Here is a 24145-nt window from a genome sequence, read left to right as displayed (position 1 = left end):
TAACTTCAATACTCGTATTTCATTAATCTTTTAAAGCTATGAAGTTAGAAGTGCAGTCTATATTGAAGATTCATATATTTTTTTAAAAGCTTAAAGATCTATCAAGAAACCCCACCATTTATATTACCTTCTTTTGTTTGTTTGCTCACTTTACACTGAACTTTCTTAGATCAAATCCTTATATTCAGAAACTTTTGGCTCTATGATTTTCATTAAGTAATATGTCACTTGATTTATTTTGAGCAGGGGCCTTTGTTACTTCTGCAGCAACTCCAAAGTGATTGCCCAAGATAGTATAACTTTATAAGTGAATAACTCATCAAAATAAGTTCTTTCATCTAAAATAAAACTATGGACAATATCTTTTTGATTGGTTTAACCATGTGGTTTGCGATATTCACTAGCTCGATTAATCCAAATTTGCAACGTGTAAAGACCATTAACGGAGAAAACGCTCGCCACTTGAAATTTTTCCATTTCTAGTACTTGAACCTGAGACCGCTAACTAGAGGTGAAAGAATTTCGTCCATCTCACCCTGTCACTCTACGATAACAATGGATGATATAGCTTAGGAGTATCAGAGGCATACAGCATGTTTATTTCGGCTGATAAACCACAAAAGATTGCTTGTACATTGTAAAGTGAGATGATTTCCTAATTTCTCACAACACAGTCATTTAGAACAGACACTAATCCATTAGTAGATTTAACCACTAAACAGAATAACAGTTTACTAGTTGATTTCTAGCAACGTTTCAAAACACATCTCAAATCCAACTTGAAAAACAAATTAAACATAGATACAAGAATCATTAGTATAATAAGAAAAACAGGTTAAGGATAACAGATTCATCACTATTAATAGAAATCTAGAGAAATGATGGCAAATTTGAAAGCAAAGCATTCAAGCTTGCCTATCATAAGATGTTTATCCTAGCAAATGATGAAACTTTACTTCACTAGCATGCAATGACTTCTTCTATAAAGAATTTAACAAAACTTTAGGAGTTTATTGTTTTTCTCTTCCAAATACCCTACAAAATGACATTAAAAGTAAATAGAATGCTTTTGACATCTGCCACTGCTCTTCAATAGTTTGTTTTCCTTACAATCTCTATCTTCAAGCCCGAGAGACTTTTTCAATCCAGCTTCACTGAAGAGAACAAATAATGTACAAACCAGAAAGAGGATAGGAACCCGACTGTGCCTGTTGCAAACATAATCGCCAAGACCATGAAGAGTGAATATCCGAGGTAAAGGGTGGCGGAAACAGGGCCGCTTAAACTCTTGAGGTCGAATATTAGATAGTTGATGGAGTATAAGAAAATGTATATCGCGACTGAACCAGAAGCAAAGAATGACTTCCACCACCATTTCCAGTCCTCAACACATAGATGCATGTAGGTTAGAACAAGAGACACCTCAGCACAAACGATGACAAGGAGAAGCATGACAATAAGGAGGAATCCAAAGACATAGTACACACGACCCATCCAAAGACTGGACATGATAAAAAAGAGCTCAATGAATAGAGTACCGAAAGGAAGGGTTCCTGCACCAAGAACCAAAAGCCAAGACGGATATTTCTGTGGTGGAATTTCACGTGGAATCTGGTTGGTTCGGACTGGGTATTCGATGTGAGGTGCCTTTGCCCCGAGGTAGCCACCAATCAGGGTTAGGGGAACAGAGATGCAAAACCAAAGTAAAATGAGAACGACAAACAGAGAAAAGGGAATTGCCCCGGTGCTGTGACTACCCCATAGCAAGAAGTTCAATGTGGTTAGGATAAAGAAAGCAATCCCGGGGAAGAAACACGCAGCTTTCCATGCGACTGAAACCCAGCCCTTGTGATCACCACAGAAGATTGTCCTCCAGAGACGAACAGCAACATAACCAGCTGCAACACCAAGAATCATGTAAAAGAATAGCATACCTGTAATCAACGTTCCTCGAGATGCTGGGGACATGAATCCAAGGGCAGCAAACATGATAGTCACTACAGCCATCCCCAAGATTTGAACACCATCTCCAACCATCGCGCATAGAAGGCCAGGATTACTAGGGGCGCGGAAAACATCACCGACAACAAGCTTCCACCCAGATAACTCCTCGTTCATCTGGGCTTGAGCTTCTTTGTCGAGCTCATCATACCTTGCCAGATCCCTTCGGACTGTTCTCAAAAAGATCACGAGCACAATACCAGCCAAGAAAGTGATCACCATAAGAGAATTGAGTATCGAGAACCAATGCACCTTTGCACCTTCCATTTTCAAATAAGCATCCCATCTCGATGGCCACTTAATGTCACTCTCCACAAAGTTCACCTCATAAGTAAAAGCCACAGGCTCATTTTCTTTAATAGCCATGGACACAGTTGTCGGGTCACACTTGATTGGAGACGGAAACTTATTGTACGTTTTAAGGTTCTTTAACGAATCAGGTGAATGCTGGTAACTACAAGGTACAACCTCAAAACCGACGACCATATATCCAGGTGCATCGGATCCTGAATTTCCAACTGTTGAGATCACCTCTGATCCATCCCCAGTACCCATCACACGAGCCACATTGGTCTCCTCGAATTTATGAACAAGAACCGTAAACTTCAAATGATTAAACACATAGTATTGATCTTGAACCTTAATCCCAACCGGATACCCCGTCCAACGCAAGAAGAAACCCTCCTTCTTGGTATAACGAATAGCAGGCAAATTATCAAGAATCAAATTAACCTGATACATCTCATCAATCCTCTCTTTCAAAAGCTTAAATTCCTCACCAGACAAAGGTTTGGTTTGACACAAGAAAACCTCAGTCTCATTGGTATACATCTTAAACCTATAAGGAGAATTCTCAATCCTATCACCCATAAGAAGCTCACCTAGATTTTCAGCACTATCCTTTACACCTTCTTCAGGCTTACAGAAAGGCAAACTATAATAACTATAGGGCAATTCAGTGTCAATTGAAGTCAATGAATTGACCTTAACATTCAAGAAATCACCAACCTCATATTTGTGAGGATAACTTCCAGGCAAATAAAACCCATGACCCAATTCACAAACCAAGCAGATAAACAAAACCCAAATCTTGAATTTATCAAAAGATCCCATTTTTACACCTTTTTTCAGCTCAGATCTAAATGAAAAATCAAAAAGGGTGTATTTCTAATACAAAGATCAGTACTTTATCAAAAGGGGTCTCAATATATATCAGATCTGATTAATATTGAAACAAGACAATATTGAAACAAGATTAATGAAGCATATAAAGAGGAAAAAAGGAAGGTGTTTGATAAAAAGTGCAGATCTTGCTCACCTCTTATGGAAGAAAATGGGCTAAAATGGAGAGGAGAAGCGTTGTGAGAGTAACATTTGAGCTGAGGAAGATCTAACAAAAGGGTGGTGGCAATGTACAGAGTACATAACTAGGGAATATATATGTATTTATATATTCATTTTCTTCGTCGGTGGGAGATCTTGGCCTAGAGGCCCTTAATTAAATGACTTATATGCCCCCAATATTCCTCCTTTTTGGATTATTTTTTTCACATGAGATCGTTAAATTATTACATAAAAATAAATTCAGTAAATAACAGTATAAAATATCTTTATAGAGTTATTTTCTTCCTTTTAAATTATATTGCTTATAGGACATTATTTCCTCCTTTCTTTTAAGAAGATCGGTTTTATGTCCTATACCAAATGTTTCTTTAGTTACTTGACCTTTTTCACATAAAATGAATAGCATATAATATAAGAAATTATTAAATAAAACATAAAAATAAATTTTTTTATAAGATGATCATCGGCTACTCATAGGAGATTATTTCCTCCTTTTCGTCTTTTACAATATTTTGATATCTTTCTTTTGTTTCAATAGTTGTACTTATATAAGGTAATTATAACCAAATAATGGGAAAGTGAAATGCGAGATCTTTAAAGAAAAAACATTCTATCAGTAGAAAATTCTAAAGAAAAAAAGATTGTACCACTCATTATGTAATTGCACCTATTAATACATAGGGTTACCAAACTCTATGTAGTAAAATACAGAGTCACAAGGAATAGAAGAATCAAATTAAGTTGATAAGAAACATCAAACATGGTATTTATAAACTTACCTATTTATTTCAAAAGGCACCTTCCAAATAGATAGATTAATCCTATTCTAGACATATTTTAGAAATAATTTTTTATGTCCAAATTCTAGTTATATATTTCCTACATAATATAATTCAATTATTGCCAAATAAGCATTATTTACTACCAATCGTAACCGACATCTATGTTTTTATATTATAGGTAGAATTGCCTAAAATCTTGAATGGTATATTTTACAGCTTGCAAATACCCTTTTGACCAAATGAAGAATAGAGTTTCCCTTTGCTTTTTCAAGCTTGTCACGTAAAAAGACAGCAGCTTAGATCTATATAAAGCCTAATAATAATTAATTGCCAAATAATTATCTAAGTTACCAATGATTTTGACTTTTGAGAATTATAAGAAAAGAAATAGAAAGCTTTTGTATCGACACGTCTGAAGTGAATGTCATGCCATCAATTATTTCAATAGTTTGATAATTAATGTATTTATTATATAGTATATTTTGATGAAAAAGAAAAAAATTAACGAGAATGGACTTTATATCTTTAGGATGAATAATTAAAAAAGGAAAAACTTTCTGAAACTTAAGAAGTACGATACAAGCTTTGAAGAAGAGATCTTACCTAGTAAAAGCAATAAAGAAATGAGATTTGCTTAAATAATGGGAATTTGCTTTACTACTACTGCAATTTATCTTACTTTGATATCTAGCCCATGTGGTTTTCCAACATAACAAAAAATGTATAGATTTATAACTAACTTAAATGGTTAGCTAAGATTTATAAAAAAAGCATCTGTTATTTAATTCTTACATTAGTTTATAATTAGTATTTTATGTAACAGTTTGAAAAACAACATAAAAGTTAAGTTTAGAATAGAGGTGTAGCGACGATTTCAACTTATGAGTTCTAAATTTTAGAACGATAACTTCAAATTCTAGTAACTGAATTTTAAATTTAATATTTGTATATATTTAATAAATATTGTACTATAAATATACTGTTTGTGTAAAAATTATTAAGTTTGACCGAATCTAGTGTCGCCCCTATTTAGAACCTAAAAATTATTGGAGTAAAAAAATACCATAAGTGCTTTTCCTCAAATACCCTAACATGCAAACTTTTTGTTTGGATTTAATTTATATTAATTGCTTTTGGAAATCATGTCGACTCAAATTAAATTCACTAAAAGGAGTATTATTTCTGACAATGATCTATGCAAAATTTTCATGAAAAGGATTCTAAAACAATAAGCACGCGAAAAAGTTAAGAAAATTCAACATTTAATATATGCATAATATAATTTTTCAACGAATACGATATGTTCCTCCCCGTGATTTGGAGAGAGGTGGGGGTGGGGTAGGGGGCGCTTAGGAGGGTGATTAACTTTTACAATAAGGTGTCTTGGTTCACAATTTCAGGAAAGTCAACCCCTGACGCCGTGCGCAACATAAACTTTCACGACTTGGGAACATGCCAACTTGATTATAACACAGTTCCCAATTGTCATTATCCCCAAAATTTGAAGTGATCATTACAACTTACAAGATTAAAAAACAGTTAATTCCCAGTGCTGGTTATTAAATTAGCAAAAACCCTTAAAATTACTTCAACAGAAATAACTAGTGTAGTTAACAAATCCAAAAAAGTACGAATTTCATCAATCCATAGAGACCAAATGGACCGTGTGAGTTCTAATTTTTGGCACCTATTCATTAGGATTTAGTTGTCCAGCTGAAAGAGTGGAGGCGGTTGTACACATCCCAAAAAAATCAAGCCCAGAAACTTGACAAATCATTCGCCAAGTCCATCACCAATGGCACGAGTATGTTCGAGATGTCAACATAAAATCTCAATGATCAAGGAGAAAAGCATATCCCCGTTAGCAAAAGAATGGAATAGCTACCTTCTTTCTATTGTCGTAGATGCATTATCAAATGTCTTCAATATAACATTTGGGAAGTAGTTGTCTGACTAAAAGGGTTGGAGGTGACTGTTATCGTGGAAGCCAAATATATATAGTGTGAATGAGTCACAATTACTATACCAAAAATTATGACAATCACTAAAAATAAACAAGACAATAAGACAACAATAAAAGAACACCAGAATTTACGAGGTTCGGCCAATTTTACCTACTTACTCGGACACAATCAATATTTTCCTCGGAGAAAAGCATACCCGATCCGCAAAAGGATGGATAGCTATCTTCTTTGTGTTGTCATAGATGCATTATTAATTAGATGTCATCAATAGAACTCAAAAGATTTTTCCATCACCATTGCCTTGGACCTTCCACTTCTAACTGAACAACTAATGCCTCAGTCACGGCAACTTTCAACAATTGTTTTGCATATGAATTTCACATGGAAAAAAGTGAAAGATATGTGACTGAAAGTTATTATTTTCACTTAAAATATTCCTCTAATAAGATTTTAAAAAAATATATATTTCACAAGTATTTCAAATACTAAGTTCATTATTTGCAAACACTGTAATAATGTGTCAATATTCATAATTCTAGAACATCAAAGCCCAAAACAGATAAGTCTTTTGGATAAAAGACTATACTTAAGTTGTGTATTACGAAATTAGGCCCAAGTTTACCTATTCTATTCTAATGACAGTGTGGTATTACGATATGCCAATTTTCAAGTTTAAAATATTTAAGATAATTTTAAAGCCATAAAAAGTAATTAAGTTTGATATTTGAAATTATATAAAGGATATTCATTTGGAAGAGAAGAAACGAATGGAGTAACATATATTACTACTTTCTAAGGTAATTGTCCCTAACTAAAAGTCAATAGACCTTATAGTTAGATGACATATGTTGTTCGACATAGCATCTCGTAATTAAATGTCTCGTATTTGTTTTCCACGGAGCATTTTAAAGTTGCATTCGAGGGCGGAGCTAGAAGGTCAGGAGCGAGTTCGGTCGAACCCAATAATTTTGATTTAAATTTTGTATTTGTCTTAAAAAGTCCATTAAATATATATAAATTATTATAATTTAGAACTCAATAACTTAAAATGATTAAAATCTGAAACTCATAAACTTGAAATCCTATTTAATAATTTTTCTTGTTATAGATTTGAGATTTGAGTCTCGTGAAGAATAAGAAAAAAGGCGGATGATGTTTTTGAGTGGAGTTAGACAGGACAAAAAAGAAGTGTGAATATGAATTTTCCAGTTATTTCCACTAACTTGTTAAGCGTATGTCTTTTGGCACCTAAAAGATTGAAACTTGCAAGATAAATGAAACACAAAGAAGCCTCTTTCCTTTCATAAAAATCAATGATAATTAGGTCCATTAGGTACGACAATATGGGGATTTTACCTAATTGTGAAAAAGCTTATTAATAAATGGTACATTTTTTTCTTAAATTTGTTTAGGGTTCGAAATCTACCTGCATACCTTCTCAATCGAGCTCGTCGCACCCCCTCGTCTAGTACGGGGACTTGTCTAGTACGGTATACTCTCCTGTATAGTTTGCAGGATATCATACAGAAACGAAATTTATCCGTACGCACCGAAAGAATAACGGCTGCAAGTTCCCTCGTTAACAAAAAAAATTCTTAGATTTTCTTTTTTCTTTGATGTCTAAGTTACTTGAATCTTTGCCTAAAAAAGAAAGATGTTACTTCCACAAGTGTCCAATGCGTGTTTCTCTTCTGGGATACATTATTTGGGACATGAATTTGGGTACACTGTTCCTACCATTAATTCTATTTCCTTATTCTTGGTCGGTGATAGGGGCATCATCTTTGCTTTCTAGACATGTCTTATTCTATATATTTTTACAGTAAGTTTAGAAAGTTAATTTGAAAAAATAATAATTGGAAATTACACTATTATGATAAATAACACTCTAAATGTTTGTACATCGTCATAGATCTATAGATCATAATTAATGGTTATAATTATTATATTGAGAAGCTTTATATCTGTGTACAATCTTCTACTTGATGTCCTCCCAATTCACAATTAGAAACAAATTCAAGGAATTTACCTATTAGAAATGTAATCAATAATCTCTATTTTTCAATTTGTGTGGTGTTGTTAATAACGCACGTTCCATATTGTTGTAAAAAAGGAAAAAGACTCAATACTTTTGATAAAGGAGATCTCATGGATTCATTCCTTGATTAATGATTACACCATATCTAGCCTAAAACATCACATATCATTTTAACTTATGATTTGCTTTATATGTCGTTTCACTATTATCTTCCTTTCTGATATGAGATTGCTTAAAGTATCATATGCATTTTTTTTTTGGAAGTTCTTTATCTTTCTCTTTAACTTGCTCTAATCAGCAACACTTCCGTCATATACGTCATATCCATCTCTATTATCGTATTTTTCACAACTAAAGCTCATGACACATTTGTTCGTCATAACCCTAAAGCTTCATCAGTCGAGCCAAAATTGTCGTCTATCATATGAACTTGTCATCTATATATCACTTAATAACGTTCGTGATTTTCCAAGATACTCTTTTTCGGAAGCTATCAGCCTAAAATCTGTCCCTAATTCTCCTTAATTATTCCTTATCAACCCACCCTTTGTCATGCTATCACAAAAAAACATACTCCCTCCGTTTCAATTTATGTGAACTCGTTTGATCGGGCACAAAATTTAAGAAAAGAGAGAAGACTTTTGAATTTGTGGTGTAAAATGAGTCACATATATTTTGTGTGGCTATAAATCATTGCATAAAAGTATATTGTTTTCATATAAGAAAAGTGGTCATTCTTTTTGGCACGGACCAAAAAGGAAATAGGTTCACATAAATTGAAACAGATAAAGTATTAGTGTAGATATTTGTAATTAATACTCATCTGTTTCAATTTAGATGAGTTATTTTGACTCGACACGAAATTTTTTAAAAAAAGATTTTTGAAACTTGTAGTATTAAATGTTTAAAGGGTAAAAATTTTGTGGGACAATAACATTTATATAGTTATAAAAGTTTCACATTAAGGTTAAAATAAGTAAAATGAAGAATTTAAAATTAAATTATTTTTAAATTTAAAAATATATTATATATTTTGAAACAAACTAAAAAAGAAACAATAACGGAGTAATATTTATGTTACTTGATTGTGAAAATATTCACGAAATTATGAGCCTATGTTAAGAAAAAGTGTTTGTAATGCCGACAAAATATCTAGATCTAAGGAAATAAAGAAACAACCAACCCCACAAGCTACGGCTAAGTACCACGTTAAAATAGTTGCATGGTTCAACACCTCGATGGTGCCGCTTTTGCCGCTTCCCTCCCCCCCCCAACGCATTCCACCCACCCACCCACCTCCACCCCACCCCCATTACACGTTTTTCTCTCTTTTTCTGTTCTCACTATTTATCTTCCTTTCAACTCATTCATTCTCTTTCGCCACTGCCACCACCCAGCTCGTACGAGCCTATATTAAAAGTAAGGTGGTCTAATTTAATTAAAAATGGCAACCGGAGCAGCCGGTGATGGAATATTCCGGGGAATATTCGAGGGATCAATTTCCGGTCACGATATGGAAATTTCAAAAAGGCCGTATCATCGGAACTGTAGCTGTGCGATGCATAAATCGCGAGGGGATTGCTCTCATTCGTCGCGGGGACTGAATGTTTCGTATCCGATTCGCCGGTCGTGGAGTGAAGGATGTTTGTCACTGGTTGCGGCGGCAGCGGCGGCTGGTTCCGGCCATTCATCGCCGTGTTCTTCACCTGCTGTGGCGGCTGTGGCTGATATTGGGAACGGGAAAAGGAATTTGCTTCCGGTTAATGAAGATGGTGAAGATGATCTTGTTTTCTGTAAGGTTTAATTAATAAATTTTTTTATTTTGAAGGGAATAATTGCTGTTTTTTTATTACTCTACTAAACAAAAAATGGTGGTTGTTTCTCTGAGATTTGTTTGTTTAATGGTGTATTTGGACAGCATGAAGAAATGTTAAAATTTTTGAAGAAATAGCTTTCATCTTTATTTTGTTGATTTTTTATTAATAAAATAAATTTGGCATTTCTCGATTTCTGGGTTATAGTGTTAATGTTCTCTATCGTTTCAACTTTATGAATCTCCCGGAAGAGACAACCGCTTTCATCTCTATGAATTTTGGTTTGATTTTTCGTATTCAACGCAAATTTAATTCCTATTAAATGATTCCATTATTTCTAGCTCCTAATTATTATTAGAAAATTTTCGTATTGAATTTGCTTTTATTCTGATTCTCGTGAACTGGTAAGTAATACGGAAATTAAATGCGTATTGCCCATTTCATTGTATTCTAGAACTTTCGAGACTCCTCCTATTTGCATAATATACACCCAGGTGAAACACATCGACAAAAGATAGATATTAGATGCACCCTAAATGATACGTTTTAAAATTGTGCGAACAATATCATTAGCGGAATAAACTGTTACAATACTTGCTAGATAATTGAATTAGTCAAGTTCCAACGCGATTATCGACCATGGAAAACCAAAAAGAATCTTTGTGAAAGTTGAATAATACTGCTTTGTATTTTTACCATCAGTTGCAAATCATTTTATTCTAATAAAAAGAGCTAGTACATTTTAACCAAATTGTTTATGGACAAGATTCAATTGCGTTCAACTTTACAAGAAGAAATTGTAAAAAAATAAAAAGGAAAAAAGGTAGAAGCTCCGTGGCCATGGGAGCTAGAGATTCGATAGTTTACCAGGTTGTATTGGGAGTTGGAATAGCACAGCACATGTGACGCACTAACTTTTTCTTGGCCATATTCATGATTTCTGTCGTTTTCTCTCGTTTTCTTATTGATTGTACTTGCGTTCGCTTTTATTTGTCATTTTATTCATATTAAGAAAAAATAAATTATTTTTTCAATTATATTCACGGTATTTATTATTTATTTCAAATATTTTTTTAAATTCAATAAAATATATATCAATTAATATGAGTGTCATGGTAAGTTATGCACTTCATTTATTATTTTTTAATGAGCGTGAAAAGTCAAAACGTGGAGGGATATCATATGCCAAACTTAATTAATATTTTAACGAATATTGTTGGAATAATGACGAAGCATAAAGCAAATATTATCATGCTGGTTTGCTTTAAATTGAGCAAATCTATTCTCGGATGAGCAACAACTTGAAGGTAATTTAAACCATAGTTGTGAGTTGATATGAAGGAGTCATCGCTTAATTGGTAAAGTTGTTGTCATGTGACCAGTAGATCGTCACATATTCGAGCCGAAGAAACAGTCTCTTGCACAAATACAGGGTAAGAATGCATATGATAGACTTATATGGTCTGGTCCTTCCTCGGATCCCGCGCATAGCAGAAACTTAGTGCGACGGGCTGTCCTAAAAAAAAAAGTTATAAGTTGATGGGTAAATCTGAATCCCTTTTCTTGAAGAATTCGTACATATGGCGTTCACCCATGTTCTTGGAGTTTGAATGATTTGAAGTAGTAGCTATAAGTATCGAAGTATAGTGCGAATTCAAAAATCATGAATCGTTCGTCCTTGATTTCTATGCCAAACTGTTACCTTGGCAATACTAGAATTGCCTAGATTGGTGTGAAAGGATTCATCTATCAGTGTATCTAGATGGGTTATCTCTTTCTTGAAGACTCGACATGTGATTGGGCAAATGTGAGACCACTGCAAACAATAAGAGTGAAATGAACCAAAGCAAAATTGAGCAATTTTGAATAGTAAAGCGCATATTTAGATCTTTTCCCTGCTTATGTCAATTTTTTTTTAAATCACTAGATTTCTTATCGTTGTTATGTCAACATGTAAAGAATTTTGTAGGCCAAATACAAAGAAGTCAGGAAATAAGCAGTAATATTTAATCATCCCTGTTCTGTTATATGTTGGTCTAGTGCTTCATTGTACACGTTTCAAAATACGAGCAGACAGGTCTGACTGAATCATGTTGTCTTTTGGTTTTTCTACATATTGCTATTTTTCTGATGTTGCTATTTCCTTCTAAAATTTTAAAGTTGCATGCAAAATCTAACACTTGTATCCACCACGTATTCTACCTCATTTTGTTATACACTATAGTTTATGAGTTCAGCCACCCAAGAGATAGAGGCAAATCGAGGATTTGAAAGTGGCGGAAGCATATGAATGGATTGCCCACCGTTTTTAATATATATATATATATATACATATATTTGAAAAAATTGTCGAAATTAACATGGTTCGATGACTTCTCTGTTCAATATATAGGTTCGCCTCTGACCCGAGCCGAATAATTTTATCTCAGATCATGTTTATATTTAAAGCTCATTAAATAAGTAAAAAATTAATTTCGAACCAAATGAATCAAAGAAAATGTGGTAGAATCTCAAACTCTAACTTATAAAATTCAGATGATGGATTCGTTTAATGTTTATACTTCTATCTAATCCCTGAAATTTCATCTTTAATAATTACGTAGTTGGATAATTACTCATAGAAGAAGCTGAGTGTATAAACAACACTACTTTTATTGTGCTAAGTGCCTAAATCAATCAACTTGCTTGATGGAAGGGTACTGAGACAAGACAACATATAGGTGAAAAAAGAAACCAATTTTCAGTAGAAACAATGGACTGTTATTATGACCGAATACAGTATATGTTTTGCTGTTTACACTTGAGAGATGGTACACATGCTTAACTGAAAACTTCACTACATAACATTTATTTCTACTAATATGTCTCAGTCTATAATTAACTAGTTGTAGTCAATTATATAAATCCTCAAGAATCTCCATTTGTACCTTTTCTATTATAAGCGGATAGTTCGGTGCACTAATCTCTTGCTATGTGCACGGGCTGAACCACGAAAGGTCTATTATATACTTCTTATCTTGTATTTCTTCAAGATGTTATTTTTATGACTTGAACCCTTTTCTGATTGGAAAACAAAAAATAGTAGGAAGTAAAGAATAAAGGGTGTGTTTGGTATAACGGAAAATATATTTTCCGTGGAAAATATTTTCCTGGAAAATAAGTAATAATCTTACTCATTTTTTGGTGTTTGGTACGCAAAATTAAGAAAAATAACTTCTCAAGAGTATTCATAAATAATTTAGATATAATAAACATGAAACCATAAACTTTTAAACCAACAACCTTCCGAACTCATAAATTCTATAAACGTTAGAACCGCTAAACTTTCAAACCCGTAAACTCTATAATTTCTAAACCCGCAAACTTCCAAACTCTTAACTTTGGAACTCGTATTTCGAACCAGTAAACTGAAAATATTAAAAAATTTATTTTTTGTCGGGTGAGGAGGGGGGGGGGAGTCTGGAGAGGTGTTGTAGAAAAAATTATAGAAAATTAAAAATACAAAAAAGAAAAAAATTGGGGGACGGGGGGCATCGGAGATGGGGTAGCAAGGTGAGTGGTAACGGAAAAGAAAAAAGAATTGAAATCTGAAAAAAAAAAAAACATTTTTGGAGAGGGGGTGGGAGAGGGGAGAGAAGAGGGAGGGGGTTGGTGGTTAGATGTGAGGGTAAGTGGATTTTTTGGAAAATGTTTTCCTAATTTTTTCTAGGAAAGTCATTTTTCTTCAATTTCAGGAAAATGTAATATCTAGAAAAATATTTTTCAAACTATTTTGTGAAATCAAACAATAAAAAATGAGAAAATAATTTTCGAAAAATATTTTCCGTCATACCAAACACACCCAAAATCTTGAGATTTTTTCCCAATTTATTGTCAAATGTAATAAGCCTGTCATGTTTTGGACTCTATGCAAATGGGCCAAACCTGCAATACAACTGCAGACCCATCATACCAATGTTTATGCTCCAATTTGCCTACTGAATTTCTTTTTTATTTTTATAACCGTAGTGTCAGAATAGTTCCACCAGACAGTGGCGGATCCAAGATTTTACACAAGCAGATTCAATTTAAATTAACGTTAACTAATACGATGGTTATAATAAGCGGGATTTGCCCCCGCTTTGTTTGGGGGGAGGGAGGGGGGGTTCATAAAGGTATCTTAAAATGAACAATTAAATAATAATAAAAAGAGATATGAATTCTGTTCTTCTTTAAAAAAGAAATAGGGCATGAAACTTAAAACGTTTAACAAAAACTAATTACTTTAACTAAAAATGTTAACAGTTACTTAGTTTTATATTTTTATTTAAACTTAAAAAAATATTCTATTTACCCAATTTATATTTTAGATTTTTATTAAACTCTAATAAAAAATAAAGTTATTAATTTTCAAAAATAATAGGACAACAAAAAATAAAAAGTTATAACTTAAAATAAACTATTACAAACTATAAAAGAAGATAGCTTATAAAGTGAACTAACAATTTAATTGTAACAAAAATAAATAATTTAGGATAACCTAGTTTAATATGAACTAACACATTACAAATAATTTCAAGATATGCACTTGCATATTTTAGCAAAAAATATTGTAAGATTTCATCTACTGAAGTTAAATAAACTGTAGATTAATTCTTATTGGATTTCATTAGGAGATCAAATATGAAATAAAATAGATATAAATTAGAAAATAGAGATAAAAGAAAATAAAAATAAACTAAAGGAATAAACAAGTGCACTTAAGGATACACACAGGAAAAAACCTAAAAGACTGTCATTCCGTTTGGAACTCAGGACCCTTAAGTTAATCTTGAACCCACTAGACCACTTCCTTCACCGGATGAACTTGTATGAAGTGAGTTCAAATAACTTATATATTCTCATTTTTTAAAATTTAACTTACGCAAAATATTAAAATTTTCAACGAATCGGATTTATTTGAACCCGCTTGACACTATGTGGGTCCGCCCATGCCACTAGATATATGATACCTTCTACGAGCATATGTACCTATTAACTCTATAAATAATCGAGTGAATTCTTTTACTTGCTTACCATAAAGTCGTAGAGTAAAATAATGTTGGAAAATTTTGAAAAGAAGGAGCCCATTGCACTAACCCAATTAAATAATGAAAGTTGGTAAATACTTACCCGCGCCTAATAAGATGCAAGACTAAGCTAAAATGGAAAAGTAGAGGTGTTATAATAATTGAGATGCTACTAAATTTTTCAATACGCTAAAAGAAATTTCCATCACTATCCATTGATTAGAATAATTAAGCATTATAATACTTCAACAAATCACAACCAGAAACGTTAACTCTTTATAGAGCAAAAAGACAAGCCGTCACCTCCATGTCTGATTTAAAAAGTTAACTAATGGCATTGTGGTCCTAATACTTATTAATTAATAATTAATCTTTCTTATTATATGATTGTCACTATTATCAACATGATCTGTCAAGTTGCCTACGGCATTTAATTCACTATATAAAATAGTATCAAAACAATAATAAAGAGGCATTGGTTGTAAGTTGTAACAAATAGAAAGTTTTGCTAAAAAAAATACGATATTGAAAGATATTTTATATCTGCACTATTTAAAAAAAATAGCATACACAACATATAGGAAGAATTTTCTTTTCTGCTAATATTTTGGGATTGAAGCTTTAATTAATCACTGGAAAATCAACATTTTCTAGAAGAAAATCAATTAGGTAGATAATGTTAGTGGATAAGAGGTGCCAAATGAGACTTATCTCAAATGCTTAATTATTCAATTCATCTATTCCAAACAGCAGCTGGTAGCTTGGTCATGATTTAATTATCAATGATAGTAAAATTTCATTTCATTTCATAATATCGGTCATTTGTAACAGTATTTGTAACTTGTTTTGATCAAGTAATAGTATTAGCTTTTTAACATATAGTATCTCAATTGATTTCTATGTCTAAATTACTACTATCATCTAAAAAAAATTATTTCATAGTATCAAAGCACTAGAAAATTTAAGTTCAAGTTTCACCGACTCTTAAATTCTCATTAAAAGAGTTACATGTGCTTCCTTCGCTTCAAATATGTCATAATATTCGTATCGATTTTTGAAACTTGTAGTTTTAAATATGCCATAACGTTTCTATGACTATAATAGTTTATCATTACGGGTAAAATTCAAGTTAAAATATTTTCAACTCAGAAATGTGTCATTCTTTTTTAAACAAACTATATTACTCCCTTTGTCCCAGTTTATGTAATATCATTCGAATTTTGAGAGTCAAACTTCTTAAATTTGATCATAAATTCAGATGTAGAATCTTTAATTTTTTTCAAATAAAACTTATTTATTTAAAACTATACAAAAATACTATAAGGCACAATAATTAATAATTTTAAATATTTTAAAGCCATAAGAAAGGATTACACACTCTCAAAACCAACAGTATAAAAAAATAGTACTGTATCATTCGTTTAGAAGTAACAAATAAAGAAATACCGTCATTTTTTTTTTGAGAGGGAGGGAGTACTTGATTCATGTAAAAGAATTATGCCCGCAATGTGATATTTTTTATTTTAAATATATACATACATACACGACTGCTGTAGTAAACGTTGTTTGTTTATCTCTACGTTCTCACTTTCTTTCTGTATCTATGAGATGAGGAGAGAACTGTAAACAGAAGCTCTAATAACGCTAAACATGGCGTTTCAGGACCATTTTTCTCAAGAACTAGCTCTGCAGCAACACCAACAACAAAACGCCGACGATGTTTCGGATCAGTCGATGAGCTTCTCGATAAAGCTAAGTCAACAATATAGAGGAGAGAGGGTCGACGAGTTCAGTAACAACAACAATAATAATAATAATAACGACAGTTGGGAGAGCGAGAAATATAAAGCGGATATTTTGAACCATCATTTGTGTGATCAATTGCTGTCGGCACACGTGGCTTGCCTGAGAATCGCGACGCCGGTGGACCAACTGCCGAGGATCGACGAGCAGTTGACGGAGTCTCAGAATTCGGTGGCTAAGTACTATGTTGTTGGCCAAAGTCAACGGCCTATCGATGATAAAGACCTCGATCAATTTATGGTAATTAATTTTCCACTTTAAGCTTTCTTTGTTTAATTTCCATTGTATGTACATGGATACGGTTTATATGTTACCATATGCATATGATTAAATTTGGATTTAAGTCATTGCAAAATCGGATGATGCAGTTTACATGTTTTTTCTCGTTGTTCCAAATGGATCGGAGGAGAGTTGGTGTAGGTTCGACGATTAGCTAAAGTAGTCAAACATTTGAGATCCAGAATTAATACCGGGTTAATAGATAGTCGAGCGTTTTTTCTTTTCTATATCAGTAGTTGTATTACTATTTTCGTGTTTTCTATATTGCTTCTGCTTCGGTTTTATTATAATCTTGCTCTTTAATTTTTTTTTTGGTTCTTTGGGTTCTAAATGTTTTAATGATTGGTTGATTTTCGGAAAGTGTGTTTCAATCCAATATATTGAAAATTGTGATTGAATCTTTCGAATAAATGAGAAATCCCTAAAGGTCAAGTGAGCAATTACGAATCACAATATCTTAATAATAGGCTCACTTTTGTGTACTTATTCATTTAAATATATGCCACGGGCAAGATTGTGGTTGAATTTAGAACTATAGCTTTCTTTTATGTTATTCTAGTCCTTTAGGTTTCACTCTTTAAACTTAAAATGTTTCATATTTCAAAGAACCAATTAAGGAGCAATAGGTGTTATACTGTCATTATTTTAAGCTTCATAATAAATTTCTCCCTCGTAAACACAGATTTTCTCTGAAATATTCACTGTTTAATTGTTGAATACTTCACATCAACCCTGTGCAGCACTTCCCTCATTGTTTTGGTTTTTGGTTTTACGTTTTGTGGTAAGTGTGTTGAACAATTTCAGTATTCATTTCTGCCTTAGACGTTCTTGTTTTTTAATCTTAACAGAAAACTATGTGCTCCGAATTTTATTATGTTTGTGTATTCATTTAGATAGTTTGACTTGTTATCTCACGTCTAAGTCTTTGCCCTTTACGTTCTATTGTTTGGTAGTGTACAAATTTTTTGCACAAGTGTCTATTACAAGCAATTTTATATGCCAAGTCTGATATAATAATCTGATTTCTCACTACGAGTCCGTTTTCAAGCTAACTGAATGCCTATCTACTGCTAGTTCTGTTCCATTGTCTGATGTTACTGCTCTCGTATAATAAAATTTCACACTGTCAATATATATAACTTATACTATCTTGTTTTTTTGTGATGTAGACGCATTATGTTCTGCTGCTCTCTTCCTTTAAAGAGCAACTGCAACAACATGTTCGTGTCCATGCAATGGAAGCAGTCATGGCTTGTTGGGAGCTTGATCAATCTCTACAAAACTTAACAGGTCACACAATTCTCTACTCTATTTTTTTCAAATTTCTCCTACTATAACCTGCCTATCACTTGTTACTTGGTGTTTAGCTGAAATACTCATCACCTATATTAAGTTCACCCTTTACTATATATACATAAAAATAAATTTTGATCTAGCTAAATACTGTAATTCTTAGACGAAGGGGTGTCAATTGATACCTCTTGGCATAAGATGGAAAAAAAAAACCCTTCTCCATCTTTTCAACCATTACATACACATGTAGGCAGAGATAGACCATAGATGCAACTTGCATTCTACGCATTCGACTGAATTCAGTATTTTCATTACAGAATAATATTTATAGATATGCTTCATTTATTAGCACGTTTACTTTAGATCCTATGTTTTCGAAGAATCTTTTAAACCTATAAGAGATTCTGATGCCAGTAAGAAACATAGAGAACTTTTACCACATTTTATTTTTACTTTTATTTTGTATAATGTTGGTCGAAGATGAATTTAAATGAGGAACATATTTAGTGAGGATTCATATAGCTGACCCCAATTTGTTTGATACTTAGACATAATAATTATTATATTGAAGTCTGAACTCATAATTTCACAAGTACAACAAATACAATACGAAAAACTTAATAATTAAACTCATCAAGTTTAAATTCTAGATCCATTTTTGTGTCAATTTTATATGGTAGAGTGATAATTGGATATAATTTGCTAACAGGGGTAGGACCAGGAGAAGGTACAGGTGCAACTATGTCAGATGATGATGATGACCAAACAGACAGTGAGACAAACACAAACTGTTATAATGGAGTTTTAGATGGATCAGATAGCACTGGCTTTGGTCCTCTTGTACCTACTGAAAGTGAGAGGTTTTTAATGGAGCGTGTGAGGCAGGAATTGAAACAGGAGTTCAAGCAGGTAAAGAATCATAAATTGGTTCTGTACAATGATTTGTTAGTGTGAGAATTTAGGACGAATTTTACGGGTTCAATTGAATCCCTTGCTTTCGGCACGAATTATGTACAAATGAAAAAAAATTAAATTAAAAAGCATACATATAACAACATCACACTCGTCAGCCACCGAAGCCTTGAAACAATAATGGTAAACTCGTCTCCGTATGATCATGAGTTCGAGCCGTGAAATTGATCTGCTACTAATGTATGCATCAGATAGGCTGTTTACATCGTACTTTTTTAGAGTGTGACCCTTTGATAAACTGTACCTTACATAAACGCGAAATGCTTTTTAAACCGAACTATTTTATTTTTTACATTCTTTCTATCCATTAGTTCTGAATTTTGGATACGCCTCCTCTGTTAACTACAATTAGTTTCCTCTTTATTCTTTTCTAGGGTTACAAGGAAAAGATTGTGGACATTAGAGAAGAAATTTTACGCAAAAGAAGAGCAGGAAAGCTGCCTGGTGACACTACATCTGCCTTAAAAGCTTGGTGGAAGTCACATTCCAAGTGGCCTTATCCTACAGTAAGTACACTGTAACTCTTCAAATAAGTTTGATATGGTAATACAATAACAACATACCCAATATAATCTCACATAGTGGCCTCTTGGGAGGGTAGTGTGTACGCAGACCTTACCCCTACCTTGTGGATGTAGAGAGACTGTTTCCAATAGACCCTCGGCTCAGACAAGCATAGGTACCACAATAATAACAAGAAAACAAGACGGGACAACACCGAAAACCATGTAAAAGCAGCATACATAACAAGACAGTAAGATGATCAAAATGCAAAAAAACGAGAGGTATTCAAATAAGCTTACTACCAACCAAATGCGAGAGTACCTAACACTACCGGTATGAATAATCTAGACTACCTAACCTACTATCCTAATTTTCGACCTCCATACCTTCCTATCACAGGTCATGTCCTCGGTCAGCTGTAGCTGCACCATGTCATGCCTAATCACCTCACCCCAACTTTTTCGGCCTACCTCTACCTCTCCTAAGTCCCTCCAATGTCAACCTCTCACACCTCTTTACCGGAGCGTCTGTGGTTCTTCTCCTCATATGTCCAAACCATTTAAGTTGTGCTTCCCGCATCTTGTCCTCAATAGGGGTCACACCCTCCTTGTCTCGAATAACTTCATTCCTAATCCTATCTAATTTGGTGTGCCGCGTATCATGATATTTTAAGTTACATAATGTTAAGTTGAGTTATAATATCATGTAACTCTTCGTAATAAGTCAAATATGGTAACTCGACCGATAAAGTAACAGTATCTAGTATAATGGATTAAATTGTGCTGATAGACCAAAAATCCCCTGTATTATAACTTGTTAATCCTTTATAACATTATTCACTTTATGGGAACAAAACTACATTAGGAGGAAGATAAAGCAAAGTTAGTGCAAGAGACAGGGTTGCAACTAAAACAAGTCAACAATTGGTTCATCAACCAAAGGAAAAGGAACTGGCACACTACATCATCATCTTCTGCACAGAAAAGCAAACGAAAGAGGTAGGATGATTCACTTACTGTTATAACTTTATCATATGCTTTACAAAGTTTATACTTACTAATTCTGATTTTTGGTAAAAGTAGTGCAGGTGAAAAATCAAGAACTGATCACTTTACATGATAGGGAACTTGAATGTATTTGGTACGATGGAAGTCATTTTATGTGCTAAAAGGTATTTTTTGGCGGTTGATTAGTAGTGTTTTGGTTAAAACTACTAAATCAATGGCAACCGGCTGATGATCAGGAAACGATATTGGGTGCACATACATCACTATCTCAAACTTAGACTGTATATCGCATATTTTAAGAAATCAGATTTTTTTTTTTAAAATAAAAGTTATGTATATCAGTTAGAGGTGCAGCCAGTGTCTATCTGGATCTAGACCACAGTAATGGTTGATTAGCGTAATCGACTTTAATATAAATGTTTGAAAGCTGCTACACTTAATTATTTATGAGGTTCTATTACGAAGCACAATAGGTTCCGGTTTATGTAATTTTTATTAGTACAATGTATTAGAGGCTTTGCAATTTTGGATACTACTATTGCTCATTGTTTCAAATAGAACCAGTTGCAGATTCTGAATAGAATCCAAATATCTATTTTCATTGTCTCATGATCAAATAGTGTACACTTAACAAGAATGAAGCTTATCCATTTAAGTGGAAGTTGCTTTCATATCTTTAACTTTAGGGTTTTGAGATTTTAAAACGATAGTTGATTTCCTGTGCTATACTTTTTTGCCATTGGGTTAGGACACAATAAGATCTCGAATATAGTGACACTAAATTGAATAAATACCAATAGACTGACTAATTTATTTTACATGTGTAGATACTAATTAATGCTTTCACAATTTTTACTTGACTAATGCATTAAATAAATAATATTGAAAAAAAGATACCATACTTAGGGGTGGAGCTACTGAGTTGGATGCGGGTTTGGCCGAATCCAGTAACTTTTGTTCATGCTTTCTATTTATTTTTAAAAAAATCATTGAATATGTATAGAAATATAATCTAGAACTCAATAACTTAAAAAGATTGCAACATCAAACCTATAAATTTCAAATTCTGGCTCCGCATCTGATTATACTCTTAATAATGATTGAAAAAAAATCAAATTTATAGAGAAAAATCACGTGAAAATATTAGTACGAAAGTTGTATGGCTCAATAAAACAATGATATCAAACATCTTAAATTTCTAGTAATAGAAGAGTGTCATATAAAATTGGAGCTATCATCTTTAGCTCATACTAATACTTCAATTTTTTCCGAGCTATACATCAATAATAAAATTTTCCTTATAACAAACCATCTCTTTTTTGACTAGTAACAGGGACAGCGAATCTAGATGAGAAATTACACAAAAGCCCATCTTCTTCTACACGAGCTCCATCATCAAAATTCAAGGCATAACTTTGAGCATCATATTGAAATTGGGCTTTATTTGATTTCTTCAAATTGCAGTGTACTCCAATTTTCTTTACCAAATTCTTCATAATCTTGATCTTTATTACTAGCCATGACTCTTTTTGCTCTAGCAAAGACCTGCTGTGAACTTCGTGGGCTTGGGCCCAATTAAAGCAAGAAAACTTTAAACAACCACACGGCTCGCAACCAGTCGGAGAAGATGATGAATATTCCTCGTAGAGATTGGTATTTTTGTCGCCGTCTTGTTTTTGCTCTGCTATGGGAGTATAATTGTTCATGATATTGGATGAATAAGATCCTTTCACTCTTGTTAAAGGTCTCGGGTTCGAGCTTTAAATACGAAAAAGAATTTTGAAAGAGGCGCTTTTAATAGGACTTACACAACGCGAATCCAAATTAGTCGCGCACAAGAGGAAAGATTATATACTTCTATGCTTAACCAGAAATCTTGAGTTTGAGCTTTGATAGAAAACGCTATGCAAATCTGAATTAGTCGAGCGAATACCGACCGCCGAGTGAAATAAATCAGAAAAAATATGTATATGTTTGTTGGGGGAGGGTGTGAAGAAGGAGAATGAATGGATGTTTACTTATAATGTATTTGTTAGTGCGTGTGCAATGTGTGTGTGAAAGGAAAAGGGGAGTGAGAAGAGGGCAAGTGGCTGCAAAAGGAAGAGCAGAGAAATAATAAACCTATAGGATTACAAGGAAGGTTCTTTGTATTTATATTTATAATAAAAGCAAAATCTAACAGGAAAAGGATTGTTGTTTCCTTATCCACATAAATAAAGGAAAGGAGTGTAGGGTAAAGATTAATATAAAGGAGTACAAGGAAGGTTCTTTTCAAAAACATTTAATGTGGCATATATCTTAGCAAAATTTAATATGCAACGGGGTTGCTATTTTTCATATCCACATCAATAAAGGAAAGGAGTGTAGGTTGAAGATTAATATAAACGTTGTCAAAATACAATGACCTTTTTTTAAAAAAAATAAAAAATAAAAAATTGGTATTCATAAGACAAAACTCACTTATGCAACTAATTCATTTTCGTGCCCATTTCAAGAGTAACGATACCAACCAAGATTTATTTCATTTCACTGAATTCAAACTTGGAATTTCTGATTAAAAATTATGGATAGATGTTTCATACGGTGCGTCATACGGTGCATTTTTTATTTCTTTAAATAGGAAAATACCATCTATTGTTTACTGGTCAATTCTTAAAAACAACAACAACAACAACAACAATAATAATAATAATAATAATAATTTTGTTTTTATGAATTTCTTTATCCGAAAACAAATATCTTATCTGTTAGGTATAGTAAATCCCACTAGTCTTCATCAAAGTAAAGACGGATGGAAAGAGTGTTGTGGCTCTGAATGTCGCGTCTACAACGTGTGATGATAAGTTGATACATCACATGCATTTAACTTGCGTATTAAAAGTTTTCTTAATATTCTGAGAGTAGTACTATTTAAGTCTTAGGCACAACGGTAAAGACTATCCTGATTTTACGAGGGATGACGATAGGGCGGTGCGAGTGCGAGGCGGGGCGGGTTTAGACATATGCGGGGCGGGGCGGGGCGGGCGGATTTATATATATGCGGGAGCGGAGCGGGACGGGTTAAACTAAAAAAAAATATTTTTTTGCGGGTGCGGGTGTGAGTTTAAATACTCATTTTTCACACAACTGAAAAGGAATAAAAAATATTTAATTTTAACAAATCCAATCTCATACACTATAAATTAATGTTCTTCTATTATGACAAAAACAATGAGGTCACTTGACGAATAAGTATAATACAAATCTCTACGATAACTGTATGAAAACACAGAGTAAAAACTTGAACAATAACAGAA

General features: G+C 33.1%; 3 protein-coding genes across 4 annotated transcripts; 2 read left to right on the top strand and 1 right to left on the bottom strand.

Moving 5' to 3' along the window:
* Window positions 1–835: 835 nt before the first annotated feature.
* On the bottom strand, window positions 836–3435 carry LOC104104537 (transmembrane 9 superfamily member 11). The gene has a single exon (XM_070177036.1). The coding sequence runs from the start codon at window positions 3112–3114 to the stop codon at window positions 1141–1143; it is 1974 nt and encodes a 657-aa protein (XP_070033137.1). The 5' UTR covers window positions 3115–3435; the 3' UTR covers window positions 836–1140.
* A 6138-nt stretch (window positions 3436–9573) lies between these two features.
* Window positions 9574–9933, top strand: LOC104104330 (uncharacterized). Its single transcript, XM_009612388.3, has one exon. It carries the CDS (start codon window positions 9574–9576, stop codon window positions 9931–9933), a length of 360 nt encoding a protein of 119 aa, XP_009610683.1.
* Window positions 9934–16540: 6607 nt separating this feature from the next.
* LOC104104314 (homeobox protein knotted-1-like LET12) lies at window positions 16541–21458 on the top strand. Of its 2 annotated transcripts, none has more exons than XM_009612375.4 (6): window positions 16541–17034; window positions 18243–18363; window positions 19076–19275; window positions 19713–19844; window positions 20707–20840; window positions 20930–21458. In XM_009612375.4, exons 1-6 carry the CDS (start codon window positions 16642–16644, stop codon window positions 20931–20933), a joined length of 984 nt encoding a protein of 327 aa, XP_009610670.1. In that variant the 5' UTR covers window positions 16541–16641; the 3' UTR covers window positions 20934–21458. The 2 variants fall into 2 exon arrangements, with proteins under 2 accessions (XP_009610670.1, XP_009610663.1); XM_009612368.4 differs by having other exon boundaries at window positions 20925–21458.
* Window positions 21459–24145: the final 2687 nt, after the last annotated feature.

The sequence above is a fragment of the Nicotiana tomentosiformis genome, chromosome 6 (assembly GCF_000390325.3).
Source record: "Nicotiana tomentosiformis chromosome 6, ASM39032v3, whole genome shotgun sequence".
Classification (NCBI taxonomy): Eukaryota; Viridiplantae; Streptophyta; class Magnoliopsida; order Solanales; family Solanaceae; genus Nicotiana; species Nicotiana tomentosiformis.
This window is presented reverse-complemented; position numbering and strand designations above follow the sequence as displayed.